We start from the raw sequence: 19,370 nt of genomic DNA, 5'->3' as shown, positions 1-19,370 counted from the left end.
CCATTTCATGAAATCAAATAAAAATCAATTTAATTTACAGGTTGTAATGCAACAAAATAGGAAAAATGCCAAGGGGGATGAATACTTTTGCAAGGCACTGTAAACTAGTGACCCGCAGTGTTTGGCATTATACCCTGATGAAGACAGCTTGTCTGTCGAAACGTTGGTTATTAAATTATTGCATCTGAGCTCCTAAAATTACAATTTCATTTAAATGATAGATATGTAAATATCTGTCTCCACCTGGTTAGTCCCATTTTAAAAAGCCACTGTCCATTTCAATAATGACTAACATGTAACCTTATTCAATCTGCCCTGGAATTAATTAATCAAGTTGCATTCAAGTCCCTCTTTTGTCCCAAAAGGTTTGGAGGGGCTTCCTCTTGTTTTATGCCAAGCAATAAATGAATTAAAATTGGATTTTAAAATTAATCTAAATCAACATGTAGCCCATAACTATTAAACTGTTTCTTCAGGATATTGAGTTGAGCTGTCTCTCAGCCATTTCCACCATTTGCTACTCGGCAGTAATCTTCGGGATACAAAAAAACAGAACAGATATTATTGGGATTGACGTGGGCTGCCATTGGCTGAACTCACATCCACATTACATTAGTGTAGTCTCTCCATACTGCACATTTATGCACACTGTAAGTAACAGGACCGGAGGGTTGAGCTTATTCACAATTTCGTTATCTTTCTGTTCTCGAGCACAGTGATCCAAGGCAAGGCCATTATATTTCACGCAAACAGTGGTGGAGGAGGTAACATCCCTGATAGCATCTCTAAGGATTGCATGTTCTTTACATGTGAATGTTCCATGCACAGCCGAAGAACATTACACATTAGCTACCTAACCGCCTGTTCCCAGAATGCCTCAAAGTGCAACTAGGAAAACATTCAGCTACACATATAGCATTAATGGAAAACACGATGAAGCGAGTCTCACATAGACTGTACTTTACTTTACCTACAGGACTAGTAGTAAGATCAAGATTTCCCCTGAATCCAAATGACTATGGCTGTTTTTACATATTTGCTTATATTTATCATTTGTTTGCTGTTTTAAAGTTACATTTACATTTTACATTTTAGAGTTCAAGTTACACTTGAGAGTTGTAAGTGAGGACTTTGTGGAATGTATGTTCTTTAGGTTAGGTTTTACTTGATGTGTTCTCTCCCGAGTGCTGGTAAGGGCACTGATGACAGGCAGCTAGGATTCCAGTTGAGGTGGTTTAATAACGCTGAATATGCACAGGCACGGAACAGCACCGCACAGTGTATGTAGTATGGATGGGCTAAGGTACTTAGTGGCCCGGCAACTTGCTTCAACCAAAGTGTGTGCGTATGTGTGCGTATGTGTGCGTGTGCGTGTGTGTGTGTGTGTGTGTGTGCGTGTGTGCGTGTGTGTGCGTGTGTGTGTGTGTGTGTGTGTGTGTGGTCTGCAAGTAAAGAGAGAAATAAAGATAGAAAAGTGAATGACAGAATACAATCTCCAAATCACATCTCTTATAATCAATATGCGTGGCTATAACATGACTATGATGACTTAATGCTTTACAGGACCACACAGCACAATACAACGTGACTGTGACTGCACTAACTTGAGATCAAAGGGATGCAGCCGCACGAGCAAAGCACTACCATCTTCAGTACAGGGCTACAACTGCACAACGAATACCTCTAAACAGTGAAATACAATGTAATAGCCATATAATGATGTACCATACACCTATACAACTACAGGGCATATAAACGACGCACTGGGGGGCATTATCCTATTCCCTACATGCTCAACTGGGGGACCGCGGACTGGTCGGGCTTCCACCCCCTGGTATCATATAAACACACATAAGACATGGAAGTTCCTATTTGAAAGTGATGCAAATGGTTAAAATTGGTGGAATCATGCCATATTTAGTCTAAATAATGTTAAACAACTTTGGAGTATTGGGATGTGGAGCAATGAAATGGAGTATCAGTCTACTCTGTGACACCCACAGAACACAACTGTGAAGAATTTACGCAAATATTAGCGTCGTAGCTCTTATTGCTGGACTTTGACTGTGGGAAATCACCTCCCCAGTCAGCTTATTGTGTTTATTGACATTCATATTGCACTGTACAGCCTTATCTAAGGATTGGGGATCAATGAGTTTATATAACAACATTCCAACGTCGTTTAGCATGACCTATTCTATTATGGCATGATTCCACTAATTGTATTAATTTGTATCACTTTCAATGCGATACTTTTATTTTGAAGGCGAACCGCAAATTCCACTATTGTGGCTAATCCTTTTTGTGGCTAGCTTCACATAGGTGGGCCCGACCATTATTAATCAAATAAGAACTGCAGGTGCACGGGACAAAACTTTACCAGCATCATTGCATACGTATCGGTGAACCGCTGTGAAATACGTGTGATATTGTAAAACAATGTGTAATAACTATGTAAAAAATGTATGAACTTGTTAAATTATTATGTGACGTGCAGTCATATTCAAGTCCTGATTGGTCAACAAGCTTATTTGATGGGTCAAATAGTGTATATTTTCGGACATGCAAAGACCCAAACGGCGTTCCATAGGCAGGGCCAGAAGACTGAGGGTTTGAGCTGCACTCCCTGCCTGTTTCATTACAGTATAATAGGGATAGTCCCAATTGATCTCCACTCTTCTCTTTAAATTGTACATGTCATTACCACACACTAAATCAGCCACACATCACAGGAGTGGTGCTAAATTACAGACATGGCTCAGTTTGACCTTTCAAGACAAAAATAAACATTAAAGATGAGCCTCCGTACTTAATCAACCCGGTGATTATCAAGCACATCTTTCTTGCAGAAGGACATTTATGGTTCTGTCCTCTTTCCAGTATGCTGTTCATTATGTCCATAAGACTGCCAGCACTTTAAAGAGCAAACTATATTAATCATGCCAATTGGTATATCAGACACTGCTTTTGAAACTTATAGCAAAAGTCGACTTTTTGTTCTCCCTCCCTGAACTCATTTCAGAACGTACATCAGTCAGGCTTAACGGCTTCGGTAAAGTCTGAGCCCTTTGGAAAGCTGAAAGGGACAACCTAATCGGCTTTATTGGTGTCTGTCCGGAAATAAGTGAGCACAAACCTTACTATGATGGTTTGAAAAGATGTCAGTTTTGAGAACTCAACTGAGACTCTACTCCTTGAGCTTTCGACAATGTCTTTAGAAAAGCAAACAAAAAAAATCCATAGCACCTTTATGCATCATTTGTAGCTACTGACAGCAGACTAGAGAGAGGCGTAAAGGAGAGCCCATAATCCTGGCATGTCAGGCTCAAAGAGGACATTTCCTAAGTCTAAGAGATGAGAGGGTGTGAAGTCAAAGGTTGTGTTATGTGAGACAAGTGTAACACCTACTGGTACTTATCTGTACTGCTGGAAGGATCCGAATGCAGCAGTATTACAGAAAGGGGATCCGGATGCAGCACATGCAGCAGTACTTCTGGAGGGGATCTGGATGCAGTACATGCAGCAGTACTTCTGGAGGGGATCCGGATACAGTACATGCAGCAGTACTTCTGGAGGGGATCCGGATACAGTACATGCAGCAGTACTTCTGGAGGGGATCCGGATGCAGTACATGCAGGAGTACTTCTGGAGGGGATCCGGATGCAGCACATGCAGCAGTATTTCTGGAGGGGATCCGGATGCAGTACATGCAGCAGTACTTCTGGAGGGGATCCGGATGCAGCACATGCAGCAGTATTTCTGGAGGGGATCCGGATGCAGTACATGCAGCAGTACTTCTGGAGGGATCCGGATGCAGCACATGCAGCAGTACTTCTGGAGGGATCCGGATGCAGCACATGCAGCAGTACTTCTGGAGGGGATCCGGATACAGTACATGCAGCAGTACTTCTGGAGGGGATCCGGATTCAGTACATGCAGCAGTACTTCTGGAGGGGATCCGGATGCAGTACATGCAGCAGTACTTCTGGAGGGGATCCGGATGCAGTACATGCAGCAGTACTTCTGGAGGGGATCCGGATGCAGTACATGCAGCACGCACACTTGCAGTAGTTTTAGGTCTGTTAGAATAAGACTGTCACATTTGGGGATACCATTGTGCAATCTAGAGTTTTCTATAGGAAAATACAGGAGACCGGAGAATACAGAATAAATTATTATGCACTGCACAAACACCTTTTCATCAGAATACTGGAGGTTGTGGTGTCAATATTGCTGTTGCCTCATTAATACTAACAAAATGTAGTTATGGAACGTTAATATCACGTCACACTGACTGATCCAAGAGCATTTCTATAACATTGCCATGACCATCACAACACAGGAGTGCATCATGGAAGAAGTTGTCACAAAAAAATTACTATTTCCATCTAAGGTCGGCTAATGGCTAATGTGTCAACATGAAACATCCCACTAACATCACAACAGGACACGGTAAGTACCTTCAACACCAAAAAACTGTTGCTCAGGACACTCATTGAGCCACCAGCTGTCCCTCACTCGCTACCTTCTTCAAACAAACACCTACTGTCAGGGGCGCAACTTTGGTTTTAGAAGTGTGGGGGGGGGTTCGGGGGCATTATTTTTTGTTGTTGTTTATAATCCAGTCTGATAAACACTCCAAACAGCCTACCCGACACTCGGAGGCGTCCGCATGATCCTAAAGCACACCGTTGCCTCATTTTGTATCACATTCCAATTATAAAACTGTGTGTGGGGGGGGGGACATGTGAAAGTTGCGCCTACTATACTGTTATACCGTGTGGCTGAAGCAGGAACAGGTGGGTCATACACAGGCCCACCTGTTCTCTGTACATCTCAGACACAGGTCACATCAGTTACGTCCGATTCGCCGGTCCTCCGCTCGGACCACTAATGTCACTTAGTAAGACAAACATGCCTAACGAGGCGAACAATTGGATTGCCACTTACCATTTGATTTTATTGAGCGACTTCTCTTTTCCGCTGACACTGGCAAAGACCACAGGCCCTTGTTCCGAGGCCTGTCTGCTCCAGGGGTATAAAAGGGGGGAGGATCTGGTGTTCTGCCTCAACCAACTCTTCCTTCAGCATTTCTGCTACTCTTCTACAGAGCTTCTTCACCACCACAGGTAAGAGCCGGGGGTCTCTGTGTTTCACTGGAGGGTTGGGAACGACAGTTGGGTTAGGGTGGCAGATCTTGGGGATGTAGATGCAACTACAATCTGAAAACACCTCGGAACTCTTACTGTTTTTGTTGAACAAATGTATTTCTGTCAGTAATAACTGTATTTTACTCCATCTAGTGAGCTATTCACATATGAGTGCTTATGGAAATAACGGTCGATTTGTTGATCTAAGGCTATGGTTTCTTTTAGAACATGCTGAATGACAATATTACCACAGGATATGGGTCGTGCCGTCGGCATTACACAGAAGGAGAATAGAGATGTTTCCCACAGCGTAAGAAGTGTTAACATACCTGTTTCATTGTCTTTCCCTCCTCCAGCCCATTATCAACATGGCCCTCTGGCTACAAGCTGCGTCTCTGCTGGTGCTGCTGGCCCTCTCCCCTGGGGCAGAGGCTGCAGCTGCCCAGCACCTGTGTGGCTCTCACCTGGTGGACGCCCTCTATCTGGTGTGTGGAGAGAAAGGATTCTTTTACAATCCAAAGAGAGATGTGGATCTCCTAACAGGTAAGACACCTCTAGCACTGTCTGAATTCAAAGACTTCATATCCGCTCGACAACTCAACTTGATCTAAGACACACAAGCTCCTTTCCTTGATGTTGTGATGCAGCACTCACTCAATATAATTTTTCTCCTCTTGCAGGGTTTCGCTCTCCAAAATCGGCCCAGGAGAACGAGGTTGCCGAGTACCCCTTCAAAGACCAGATGGACATGATGGTAAAGAGAGGTATTGTAGAGCAGTGCTGTCACAAGCCCTGCAACATCTTCGACCTGCAGAACTACTGCAACTGAGGCCTGTCACAGCGCTTCGCCTGCTCTTCCCTCTGCCAAGCTCCACTGCTCAGAGGCAGCATCCCCATCTTAGAGATCTGCTTCAAGTGCAAACAAGAAATGGCTTTAGACATGTTTTATTTTTCCTAGAAAATAAAGTTCTATGACATGAGCAAGGACTGAGTTTTCCTTTTGTAAATGGGGCTTTATATTCGGAGTAGGCTACTATGACTTCTGTGCAATTTGTGGTTCTGATTTTCCAAAAATCCTGGGTGCAAACCAAATTATAGGCCTATTGTAAATGTATATTTTAATGCAGACATAAATGGGTACGAGAAACACTATTTTCACACCACTTCGATAGAGCTACGACCGGAAGTAACTTTTTGTAGCAGGTTTGGAGAATTTACACAGCAGATTAGGAGAATTAGGAGAATTAGGTAACCCCGTTCCTCTGCACTCTCCACTGTCTTCCAGTCGAAGCTAGCATCCACTACAAGACCTTGATACTTGCCTACGGAGCAGCAAGCACCTCCCTACCTTCAGGCTATGCTGAAACCCTACACCCCAACTCGAGGACTCCATTCTGCCACCTCTGGTCTTTTGGCCCTCCCACCCCTACGGGAGGGCAGCTGCCGCTCAGCCCAGTCCAAGCTCTTCTCTGTCCTGGCACCCCAGTGGTGGAACCAGACTCCCCCTAAAGCTAGGAAAGCAGAGTCCCTGCCCATCTTCCAAATATATCTGAAACCCTACCTCTTCAAAGAGTATCTTAAATAATCCCACAGCACCCTTCCCCCCAAAACGTGCCTTTCGTAAACTAACACTCGCACCCCCCATACTAGTGCTGACTTTGCTGATAGCTACTTTATAGAGGAAAATTGTACTTACTATGACTGTGATATGTAGGTGTCCCACTTAACTGTCTTAAGATGAATGCACTAACGGTAAGTCCCTCTGGATAAGAGTGTCTGCTAAATAACTAAAATGTAAAATGAAAAGGTTTAGGGTTAGCAAAAATGATCTTCTAACCTGCTACGAAAATCACTTCAGGTCGTAGCTCTATCGAAGTGGCATGAAAAGAATGTGCCTCAAATTGGTACAGCATCCTGATGTCCACTATAAGGGACAATTACAAACAAGCTGTTATTTAAGTCTTATTTAATGTGAACAAATATCATATTGTTCTGAAAACAAAACCAAACTATTCCTGAGTTATTTACTTTCTAGAAACAATTTTGAATATCAAACTCACAAAAATGATAATTACATAATTACACACATTTACCTTTCTCCCTCACATATAATGTGCTAATTGAGATGGCAGCCATATTTGAAAAACCAGGAAGAGAACGTTATCAACGTCACACCCCCATACATGTGATATCATTGAAAAGCCCAGAATGCCCTCTCAAAGGTATGGACCAAAAACGAATGTCCTTTAGAGTGGGCAAAAATGAATTGTTGGGTCTTAGGAGGATAATATAATGTTTTTCTTCCATACATTGCATTGTGTGATGAGGTCCTACAGGGCTGCGCTTCTCAAAGTGGACACTGGGGGTCACTCTTCCCTTTGATTTACGGAGACGTCCCTGTCTTGCGAGACATAGATGATGATCACATCAAAAATGAATGGAATGAATCGAGAGGTTTTAGTTAGGTAAAGGTTAGTTTATAGGATGGCCATTAGATGTCGCACATGCAGCAGGTACTCTTCCTGGGGTCCACATTAAACATAAAATACATGACAGAATAGACAATAACAAAATAAGATTTAAAAAAAAAGATACGAGTCATAGATTGTCAAGACACCAAGAGACAACAAAAATACTTCTTACACACTATTCATGTATACATAGTAATATACTAATATACAGTACATTTAAATTAGATCAATATGATTAAATTAGATAAACAACCTAAAATATTGTAAATATAGCTAATTTGATAAAGAAGCCGTTTCTTGCAAAGTATTGGGTAAATCTCCCGCATTAACCAATGGTTATGTGCCACGTCACCAGAGGTGCGTTCAAGTTCGCTTGAACGTTTGCTACGTTGCGGAATGGTTTGCACTGAACGATACGTTTCCCCAAAACTTTCTTGTAAATTCTTGAACAGTACGTTTGCTCCCATTTGGTGGGTGTGGCGAGGTGTGGCTTGACGCATTCAGTGACGTATTTAAAGGGTGGTGGCCATGCTGACAGCGTTCCCCGAACCCCTCCCTGTTTTTTCAACTGGTCCTTCAGTACAGTACAGTACAGTACAGTCCAGTCAGACCCGTCGCCAGACCTCAGTCTTGAGGGGGGCATATGAAATGCATGGGAGGGCAGGGCACAATTATTATTAGCCTACAGTACGTATATTTAATAATAAATTAAATTATTAAAGCATTTTTGGGGGCGGGCCCGGCCCCCTATGGCCCGCCCAAAGCGACGGGTGTGAGTACAGTACAGCACAGCACAGTTTCCGTTCCAGAACGTAGAAACGTACCGAAAGCAGCCCAGATTGCTGTAACATTTCCCCCTACTCAGACGTTGGACGCATCAACCACTGGTTAGCTGATAGGTAAAATACCTATCCAGACGTTGTAAGATCTGGTAGGCGTCACCAACGTCTGAGTAGAGGAACGCGCCATTGATCAGAAGTGAAGCGCAGCGCTGTGGCCTACTCTTCTCGAGGCCAATGAGAGAGCTGCTGACGGAGGTAATGGGCGGGCCAGACATACACCTGAGCAGGTCAGTGTGATTTGTTTGTGTGCCCCACGCCCCCTGTGAATAATCTGTCGGATCGATGCGAAACGTTTTATTTATGCGTGGAATGAGGAACCCGTCCTGTGTGAATAGAGAACGATCACAATTTGGAACGGATAATTGTACAGGTCTCTTTTTATCCCACTACTGCTTTTTCTTCTACTTCGAGATTTGTTGGATAATAGCCTTAATCAACACAATGCAAGATGTTCATTTATCTGAGGATTCATGCCGAAACGGTAAATGTATAGGCTAATACTTCAATATCATCATATTACTACTGTAGGCTACGCTACTTAATGGGAAATGGAGGCCTGCAATATTTTTGAATGTTTGTGATTTAGCAACAGTAGGCTTATTTATGAAGGGCGTTATTGGCAGAGTTTGCAGACCAGAATAACAGTTGGGTTGGCATCCCTGAATATACTTAATAGCCAAAAACAAAAAGGTTATTGTCAGAAATGATTTTCTAAACGTCTTCATCTGGAGCAGAACACATTTTGGGACACAGCCAGCTAAATTAATGATTTTAAAAGCAGTTGTTTGAGAATATTTTAGAAAGTCAAGTGGGGCTGTTCATGTCTTTGAACTACTTTAATATGCCCGTTTGTTTTTCAGGTCATTCCACTTGAAATGACCATATAATTGATGATTTCTAAACTCATGAGAATAGTAAGCGCAGCTGTGTGTGAATAGAACACCTTTGTTGACAGAGAAAACATGTCATTGCAACATGCCAGTGTGGGGAAATTGTTCAAATGGTGAGGTCATGTATTGAATTACAGAAACTGTCAGTCTCACTAACATGAAATGTCACACGGATTTCTAAAGTAGGCTATCTTCTTAATTTTTTGTCCCAATGAAATCCACATTTTATTTGACCATTACAATCTTTAATTGGGCTTTGTGTAGACAGGCTAGTGTTGATAACAGACAATATGAATACACTGGTATCATTCTGATAATTGCCATGGATATTACTATTGTGATGTAACAACAATCAGTAATCACATGACCTGGTAAAGCATCAAACATAAAGCATCCACATCAAACATAAAATACATGACAGAATAGACAATAACAAAATAAGATAATATTACATAAAAAAAAAAAAAAAGATACGAGTCATATATTGTCAAGACACCAAGAGACAACAAAAACACTTCTTACACACTATTCATGTATACATAGTAATATACTAATATACAGTACATTTAAATTAGATCAATATGATTAAATTAGATAAACAACCTCAAATATTGTAAATATAGCTAATTTGATAAAGAAGCCGTTTCTTGCAAAGTATTGGGTGGCGCAGTGGTCTAAGGCTATCTCCTGAGTGGCGCAGTGGTCACTGCATTGCAGTGCTAGCTGTGCCACTAGAGATCCTGGTTTGAATCCAGGCTCTGTCGTAGCTGGCCCGCGACCATGGGGCGGCGCACAATTGGCCCAGAGTAGGGAGGAATGGCCGGCAGGGTGTTGGTAGAGCATGGCGTTTGCAATGCCAGGGTTGTGGGTTCGATTCCCAGGGGGGGCAGTATAAAAAAAATATAATGTATGCACTCACTAACTGTAAATCACTCTGGATAAGAGCGTCTGCTAAATTGGGTAAATCTCTACGTTTGCACTGAACGATACGTTTCCCCAAAACTTTCTTGTAAATTCTTGAACAGTACGTTTGCTCCCATTTGGTGGGTGTGGCGAGGTGTGGCTTGACGCAATCAGTGACGTATTTAAAGGGTGGTGGCCATGCTGACAGTACTCACCCCCTATGGCCCGCCCATAGCGACGGGTGTGAGTACAGTACAGCACAGTTTCCGTTCCAGAACGTAGAAACGTACCGAAAGCAGCCCAGATTGCTGTAACATTTCCCCCTACTCAGACGTTGGACGCATCAACCACTGGTTAGCTGATAGGTAAAATACCTATCCAGACGTTGTAAGATCTGGTAGGCGTCACCAACGTCTGAGCAGAGGAACGCGCCATTGATCAGAAGTGAAGCGCAGCGCTGTGGCCTACTCTTCTCGAGGCCAATGAGAGAGCTGCTGACGGAGGTAATGGGCGGGCCAGACATACACCTGAGCAGGTCAGTGTGATTTGTTTGTGTGCCCCACGCCCCCTGTGAATAATCTGTCGGATCGATGCGAAACGTTTTATTTATGCGTGGAATGAGGAACCCGTCCTGTGTGAATAGAGAACGATCACAATTTGGAACGGATAATTGTACAGGTCTCTTTTTATCCCACTACTGCTTTTTCTTCTACTTCGAGATTTGTTGGATAATAGCCTTAATCAACACAATGCAAGATGTTCATTTATCTGAGGATTCATGCCGAAACGGTAAATGTATAGGCTAATACTTCAATATCATCATATTACTACTGTAGGCTACGCTACTTAATGGGAAATGGAGGCTTGCAATATTTTTGAATGTTTGTGATTTAGCAACAGTAGGCTTATTTATGAAGGGCGTTATTGGCAGAGTTTGCAGACCAGAATAACAGTTGGGTTGGCATCCCTGAATATACTTAATAGCCAAAAACAAAAAGGTTATTGTCAGAAATTATTTTCTAAACGTCTTCATCTGGAGCAGAACACATTTTGGGACACAGCCAGCTAAATTAATGATTTTAAAAGCAGTTGTTTGAGAATATTTTAGAAAGTCAAGTGGGGCTGTTCATGTCTTTGAACTACTTTAATATGCCCGTTTGTTTTTCAGGTCATTCCACTTGAAATGACCATATAATTGATGATTTCTAAACTCATGAGAATAGTAAGTGCAGCTGTGTGTGAATAGAACACCTTTGTTGACAGAGAAAACATGTCATTGCAACATGCCAGTGTGGGGAAATTGTTCAAATGGTGAGGTCATGTATTGAATTACAGAAACTGTCAGTCTCACTAACATGAAATGTCACACGGATTTCTAAAGTAGGCTATCTTCTTAATTTTTTGTCCCAATGAAATCCACATTTTATTTGACCATTACAATCTTTAATTGGGCTTTGTGTAGACAGGCTAGTGTTGATAACAGACAACATGAATACACTGGTATCATTCTGATAATTGCCATGGAAATTACTATTGTGATGTAACAACAATCAGTAATCACATGACCTGGTAAAGCATCAAACATAAAGCATCCACATCAAACATAAAATACATGACAGAATAGACAATAACAAAATAAGATAATATTACATTTAAAAAAAAAGATACGAGTCATATATTGTCAAGACACCAAGAGACAACAAAAACACTTCTTACACACTATTCATGTATACATAGTAATATACTAATATACAGTACATTTAAATTAGATCAATATGATTAAATTAGATAAACAACCTCAAATATTGTAAATATAGCTAATTTGATAAAGAAGCCGTTTCTTGCAAAGTATTGGGTGGCGCAGTGGTCTAAGGCTATCTCCTGAGTGGCGCAGTGGTCACTGCATTGCAGTGCTAGCTGTGCCACTAGAGATCCTGGTTCGAATCCAGGCTCTGTCGTAGCTGGCCGCGACCAGGAGACCCATGGGGCGGCGCACAATTGGCCCAGAGTAGGGGAGGGAATGGCCGGCAGGGATGTTGGTAGAGCATGGCGTTTGCAATGCCAGGGTTGTGGGTTCGATTCCCAGGGGGGGCAGTATAAAAAAAATATAATGTATGCACTCACTAACTGTAAATCACTCTGGATAAGAGCGTCTGCTAAATTGGGTAAATCTCTACGTTTGCACTGAACGATACGTTTCCCCAAAACTTTCTTGTAAATTCTTGAACAGTACGTTTGCTCCCATTTGGTGGGTGTGGCGAGGTGTGGCTTGACGCAATCAGTGACGTATTTAAAGGGTGGTGGCCATGCTGACAGTACTCACCCCCTATGGCCCGCCCATAGCGACGGGTGTGAGTACAGTACAGCACAGACATTTCCGTTCCAGAACGTAGAAACGCACCGAAAGCAGCCCAGATTGCTGTAACATTTCCCCTACTCAGACGTTGGACGCATCAACCACTGGTTAGCTGATAGGTAAAATACCTATCCAGACGTTGTAAGATCTGGTAGGCGTCACCAACGTCTGAGTAGAGGAACGCGCCATTGATCAGAAGTGAAGCGCAGCGCTGTGGCCTACTCTTCTCGAGGCCAATGAGAGAGCTGCTGACGGAGGTAATGGGCGGGCCAGACATACACCTGAGCAGGTCAGTGTGATTTGTTTGTGTGCCCCACGCCCCTGTGAATAATCTGTCGGATCGATGCGAAACGTTTTATTTATGCGTGGAATGAGGAACCCGTCCTGTGTGAATAGAGAACGATCACAATTTGGAACGGATAATTGTACAGGTCTCTTTTTATCCCACTACTGCTTTTTCTTCTACTTCGAGATTTGTTGGATAATAGCCTTAATCAACACAATGCAAGATGTTCATTTATCTGAGGATTCATGCCGAAACGGTAAATGTATAGGCTAATACTTCAATATCATCATATTACTACTGTAGGCTACGCTACTTAATGGGAAATGGAGGCCTGCAATATTTTTGAATGTTTGTGATTTAGCAACAGTAGGCTTATTTATGAAGGGCGTTATTGGCAGAGTTTGCAGACCAGAATAACAGTTGGGTTGGCATCCCTGAATATACTTAATAGCCAAAAACAAAAAGGTTATTGTCAGAAATGATTTTCTAAACGTCTTCATCTGGAGCAGAACACATTTTGGGACACAGCCAGCTAAATTAATGATTTTAAAAGCAGTTGTTTGAGAATATTTTAGAATGTCAAGTGGGGCTGTTCATGTCTTTGAACTACTTTAATATGCCCGTTTGTTTTTCAGGTCATTCCACTTGAAATGACCATATAATTGATGATTTCTAAACTCATGAGAATAGTAATCGCAGCTGTGTGTGAATAGAACACCTTTGTTGACAGAGAAAACATGTCATTGCAACATACCAGTGTGGGAGGATATTGTTCAAATGGTGAGGTCATGTATTGAATTACAGAAACTGTCAGTCTCACTAACATGAAATGTCACACGGATTTCTAAAGTAGGCTATCTTCTTAATTTTTTGTCCCAATGAAATCCAAATTTTATTTGACCATTACAATCTTTAATTGGGCTTTGTGTAGACAGGCTAGTGTTGATAACATACAACATGAATACACTGGTATCATTCTGATAATTGCCATGGATATTACTATTGTGATGTAACAACAATCAGTAATCACATGACCTGGTAAAGCAATCTGCAATGTAGCCCATTACCTCTGTGTGTTTTGAATTGCTTTCTTTTCACCAGATATTCTGATAGCGCCATACTTTATTGTACATAAATGTCCAGTTATTTACTTAGAAATAACATGGTAATCACACAATAAGATCATAATAGCTTTCATAAAGCTATAAGGCCCGAGCATGTGTAGTGTAGGTGTGGCGACGCGGAGTGCCTGGATACAGCCCTTAGCCGTGGTATATTGGCCATATACTACAAACCCTCGAGGTACCTTATTGCTATTATAGACTGGTTACCAATGTAATTAGAGCAGTAAAAATAAATGTTTTGTCACACCCGTGGTATACGGTCTGATATACCACGGCTGTCAGCCAATCAGCATTCAGGGCTCCAACCACACAGTTTTATAAAAAAGCTATAATGTTAAAAGTTATTCCACTCTGCTTGTTTTTTTCAGGTTCCACAATAAGGCTACTGTGTCCATCTCAGACTGCTGTGTGTATAGTCAATGTGGATGCAGGCCTCCTCAACACCTCCTTCACTGACAATCACAATGCCACTGGGACAGGCCTATCAGACGTCGGCGACAACTGGAGCAGCTATAACTTCTGGATTGGTTTGACTTTGGCGGTGCTGTCGGCCTTCCTGATTGGAGGAAGTGTGATGCTGAAGAAGAAGGCCCTGCTTCGCCTAGCCAATAATGGCCAGACCAGAGCAGGTGGGGGGTCTTCTCAGTTAGGAAACACTGTTTTAAGGATGTGGAAAAACAGAAAGACATCACGTTGCACCACAGGAGGGCTTTGTCCTTATTCTGATCAAAGTTTACGTAGAATCAAGTTTTGATGGGTATCAACTGACAGTCGTTTTTTTAAAGTAATCACAAGCCGGCCTCCGCCCAGTACCCTGTCCTGAACCTCAGACACTGTCACTAGCTGGCTACCACCCAGTACTCTACCCTGCACCTTAGAGACTGCTGCCCTATTTACATAGAGTAATTGAACACTGGTCACTTTAATAATGTTTACATACTGTTTTTCCCCACTTAATATGTACATTGAGTGTACAAAACATTAAGAACACCTTCCTAATATTGAGTTGCAGTCTGTCATGAAAAGAGCAGGTGTTCATAATGTTTTGTGCACTCAGTGTATATACTGTATTCTAATTATGGCTCATCCTATATATATCTACTGCTATACACACCTTTTCTATTCAGATACTATCCATACTGTCTATACACACCGTTCACATTCATATATATCTATTTATATTCCAGACTCTGATATTGCTCATTCTGATACGTCTTAATTTCTTGTTCTTTTTTAAACTTTTAGATGATGTGTGCATCGTTATTGTATTGCTAGATATTCCTGCATTGTTGGAGCTAGAAGCATAGTCATTTAGTTGCACCTGCGATAACATCTGTAAAACTGTGTAGGCGACCAAGAAACTTGGATTTGATTTGACTATGACCTAACGGTATGATATTTCAGCATATCGAAAGAGAACAGTACATCAAAGGTTGTTGTATTATCAGTGAAACGCAGTCTAATAAAGGGCTCGCTCTCGTGTCAGTTATATATATATATAACGTTCGATTAAACATACTGTACTGGCATCAAGGTTTCCTGAGGACAAGAAACAACTTTATTGCCTTCTACAGGAGGGTGTAAAGCAATCAATCAACTTAATTTGTTATTGATTGATGTTATTGATTTGTTTGTCTTCTATTCTAACGAAAGCCTTGTCTGCTGTGTTTTGTGCAGGTGAAGGTGGTCATGGATATTTAAAGGAATGGCTATGGTGGAGTGGCCTTCTAACCAGTGAGTTTATTTTGTCAAATATATCCTCAATGTTCGCCACACGCACTATAATGTAATGTGGGAATATGAATAGTTTTATCATAGTTCTGTCGGGTAGCTAGTAGAACTATACGGCTTAACCCAGGGGTGTTGAACTCATTTTGCCCCGGGGGTCGCATTCAGTCCTCACTGAGGTCCGTGAGGCCGCATTCGGTCTTCACTGAGGTTCAGAATTTTTTTGGGATTTCCTTGCTGTCAAAATTAGTAAATACAATTCCTCTAGCCATTGTTTTTGGAATTTTCGATGATCTCTGACTGTTTAGTATTCATTAGCGAGCTGGACAGTCAAGAAACTGTATGAATGTAGGTCCATTATCATTTCTACACAGTTTTAATTTGGTTTTTGTCAAACTTAACATCTGCTCCCCAGAGAACAAAAGGGATTAGGACTACATACATGTATTTATTCATTTCCTGCTTCCCACAGTGGGTGCCGGTGAGGTTGCCAACTTTGTAGCGTACATGTTTGCCCCGGCTACTGTGGTGACTCCTCTTGGTGCGCTGAGTGTCCTTATCAGGTACCATTACCTCTCTGTTCTCTATTAACACACAGCTAGCTTTCACATACATGCACTTCCGTTCTCTCTGGTTCTTAATTTTCCATGACTGTGGAAAATCTCACACCATTGTTATAATTTTGTACCCTTATTTTAGTGTACAGTAACGTGGAAACCTATTAGAACTTTCAGGAGCTGTTGTGTGTCTTTTGTGTAAATGTATCCTCACAGCAAGTCATTGTTCAACAGGTTTGCATTAATTTTCAAATGACTGTAATTGTGGCTTCTCTCTGGACACAGTGCAGTGCTGTCCTCCTACCTATTGGGGGAGACACTGAATCTGTTGGGGAAGCTGGGCTGTGTGCTCAGCATACTGGGCAGCACTCTCATGGTGATCCACGCACCTGAAGAAGAGGAAGTCACTACCCTAAAGCAGATGACTGACAAACTGCTTGACCCAGGTACATTATTTCTATTCATTGACATAGGAATTATTCACACAGCAATTATTTTATTAAGGGTAGCCCAACAATGAGGTAATGAACATGTCATTTAGAGTAGAGAACTTCAAAGATAACAAAATGCTAACGTCGTTATTGAGCAAATATGTAGACAGAAGGACAGAATGTACTTCTGCACCTGGGAATAACACCTGTCTGTTCTCTAATCACCATCCACCACACCCTAGAGAAATGCTTCTCTCTCTCTGTGCCAAGACTCATTTTAATGGCTCCTGTGTATCCGCTTTGTATCTCTAGGCTTCCTTGTGTTTGCCAGTATCCTGCTGTTGGCCTGCCTGCTGCTCATCTTCTACTTCTCCCCCCGTGTGGGTCAGACCAACATCCTGATCTACATCGGCATCTGTTCCCTGCTGGGAGCCTTCACCGTCTCCTCCGTCAAGGGCCTGGGCATCGCCATCCGCACAGTGTTCTCTGACCCGGCCGTGGTGCGCCACCCGCTCACCTGGATCCTGCTGGCCTCCCTGGTCAGTTCCATCGTCATCCAGGTCAACTACCTGAACAAGTCCCTGGACACATTCAACACGCTGCTGGTCTATCCCATCTACTACGTGTGCTTCACCACCGTGGTGCTCACCACCTCCATCGTCCTGTTTAAAGAGTGGGGTACCATGTCTGGGGTGGACGTGGTGGGCACCGTGGGGGCCTTCCTGGTCATCGTCCTGGGGGTAGCCATGCTGCACCTGTTCAAAGACATCCACGTCACCCTGGAGGGCCTGGCCAGCAGAATGTGTCAGCCGCTGGAGGTGAAACGGGAGGACAAACACATCCTCATTGAGAACATGGAGAGCCTGCCTCCCATGAGAGAAGACGCACCCAGGGTCTTCATCATCAGCTAAGAGACTGGCACCAAGGGTCTTTATCATCAGCCGAGAGACTGGCACCAAGGGTCTTCATCATCAGCTGAGAGACTGGCACCAAGGGTCTTCATCATCAGCTGAGAGACTGGCACCAAGGGTCTTCATCACAGCCGAGAGACTGGCACCAAGGGTCTTCATCATCAGCCGAGAGGCTGGCACCTGAGAGGACTCTCACTTATGTAAATATGTATTTGTTAGTCTTTTTAATGGTAGTTTTATGTAGATTTGTGACCAAAGCTGCTGATGACTAAGTCTATGATGCTGCAGGCTGCTAAATAACCTGTTACTGAGGACCTCTGTCTATGAAGGCACCAGAGAAGAGATTACATTTTTATACAGTTGTTTATACTTGTGGGTGTTTTTAACCTCAGTTAATGACACTACGGGTTGCTGATGACGCTGCAGGCCATGTAGACTGCTGCTGAAGACCACTGTTTGTGATGCATCAAGGTATTTCAAAAGGCTAGGATTTTTTGTTGTTGTATACTTTACATTTTAAGACGTTGACTACATTTCATATTTCTGTTGCCTGTCACTAATTTCAATAAATATTTTATATTTTGTGCCAGCCATTACAGTGGAGAGATGAAGAGGTATTGTTGCTGAAGCTCTCATAGTTAAGGCCAGGGTCAGGGATTGAGATGTTTTACTTCAATACTCCCTAAGAACCGTAGGACCTTAAATGATAACAGAGAGATTAAGATCCAAGCTAAAGTCTCACCAAAACAATGGCAGCCGTTGAAGGAGTAAACATTTACTTTTCTGCCACACCCAGAATCCCCATGCTCCCTTCAATAGGCCCATTCTAGCCTAACACCATTGTGCAGAGACACGCAGTTGATGGCCACACAGTAATATGGGTTTGCTTGAGGCTATCTGCTACATGATGTGAATACGATTTTTCCTGTCCCGTGACCGTAGGCGTATTTGGCACTTGCTCTGGAAGGAATGTGACACACCCAATCAAACTGCCATCGTGCTTCAGTTTTAAGACAGTTAGTTTTACAGACAAATGTGATATTAATTAAGACATTCGTAAATTATAAGTAGCTTTACAAATTGTGAACTTTGAACTTGGGAACTTCAATCTTGACATTTTGATATAGTATACTGTATATTCTGTTCCCTATTGGTCATGGCCTGGGAGTCATACTAAGTGACGTATGGGAAGGCTGAGAGATGACTAACCGTGAGGAGTGGGGTTTCACTTTTGGGTCACTTCTGTGTGTGTGTGTGTGTACGTTCTGTGTTTTATTACACTTCCATTGTTAGTCATTTAGCAGACGCTCTTATCCAGAGCAACTTACATTATTTATTTATTTTCCTACCCCCTGTGGGAATCAAACCCACAACCCTGGCATTGCAAACGCCATGCTCTATCAACTGAGCTACATCCCTGCCGGCCATTCCCTCCCCTACCGTGGACGACGCTGGGCCAATTGCGCGCCGCCCCATGGGTCTCCCGGTCACAGCCGGCTAACGACAGAGCCTGGATTCGAACCAGGATCTCTAGTGGCACAGCTAGCACTGCAATGCAGTGCCTTAGACCACTGCGCCACTCGGGAGACTATGAATTGAGGTCTAATAGTTCGATCCACAGCATGTAGGATCTAATCATTTTGCTACAGTATGAACACTATAATATTCCTCTTTGCCTACAGGATCCAGGACCACTTAACAATCAAATAAGCATTGGAAAT

The 19,370-nt window shown here is 42.6% G+C and overlaps 2 protein-coding genes across 2 annotated transcripts; both read left to right on the top strand.

Moving 5' to 3' along the window:
* Positions 1 to 5,059: 5,059 nt before the first annotated feature.
* LOC121580143 (insulin-like) lies at positions 5,060 to 6,130 on the top strand. Its single transcript, XM_041895199.1, has 3 exons — positions 5,060 to 5,129; positions 5,507 to 5,693; positions 5,831 to 6,130. Exons 2-3 carry the CDS (start codon positions 5,519 to 5,521, stop codon positions 5,977 to 5,979), a joined length of 324 nt encoding a protein of 107 aa, XP_041751133.1. The 5' UTR covers positions 5,060 to 5,129; positions 5,507 to 5,518; the 3' UTR covers positions 5,980 to 6,130.
* Positions 6,131 to 12,938: 6,808 nt separating this feature from the next.
* On the top strand, positions 12,939 to 18,242 carry nipal4 (NIPA like domain containing 4). The gene is made up of 6 exons (XM_041893488.2): positions 12,939 to 13,154; positions 14,391 to 14,651; positions 15,700 to 15,756; positions 16,223 to 16,313; positions 16,593 to 16,753; positions 17,051 to 18,242. The coding sequence occupies exons 1-6, from the start codon at positions 12,956 to 12,958 to the stop codon at positions 17,647 to 17,649; spliced, it is 1,368 nt and encodes a 455-aa protein (XP_041749422.2). The 5' UTR covers positions 12,939 to 12,955; the 3' UTR covers positions 17,650 to 18,242.
* Positions 18,243 to 19,370: the final 1,128 nt, after the last annotated feature.

Source organism: Coregonus clupeaformis, chromosome 13 (assembly GCF_020615455.1).
Source record: "Coregonus clupeaformis isolate EN_2021a chromosome 13, ASM2061545v1, whole genome shotgun sequence".
Taxonomy (NCBI): Eukaryota; Metazoa; Chordata; class Actinopteri; order Salmoniformes; family Salmonidae; genus Coregonus; species Coregonus clupeaformis.
The sequence above is the reverse complement of the archived record's forward strand: the minus strand, read 5'-3'. Positions and strand labels throughout refer to the sequence as shown.

Excerpts from the sequence above, each read along its gene's own strand:
- LOC121580143 (XM_041895199.1), top strand. The coding sequence starts at position 5,519 with ATGGCCCTCTGGCTACAAGCTGCGTCTCTGCTGGTGCTGCTGGCCCTC. Across the intron at positions 5,694-5,830 it reads AGATGTGGATCTCCTAACAG|GGTTTCGCTCTCCAAAATCG; the intron begins GTAAGACACCTC and ends CTCCTCTTGCAG.
- nipal4 (XM_041893488.2), top strand. The coding sequence starts at position 12,956 with ATGCGAAACGTTTTATTTATGCGTGGAATGAGGAACCCGTCCTGTGTG. Across the intron at positions 14,652-15,699 it reads TAATGGCCAGACCAGAGCAG|GTGAAGGTGGTCATGGATAT; the intron begins GTGGGGGGTCTT and ends TGTTTTGTGCAG. Across the intron at positions 16,754-17,050 it reads TGACAAACTGCTTGACCCAG|GCTTCCTTGTGTTTGCCAGT; the intron begins GTACATTATTTC and ends TTGTATCTCTAG.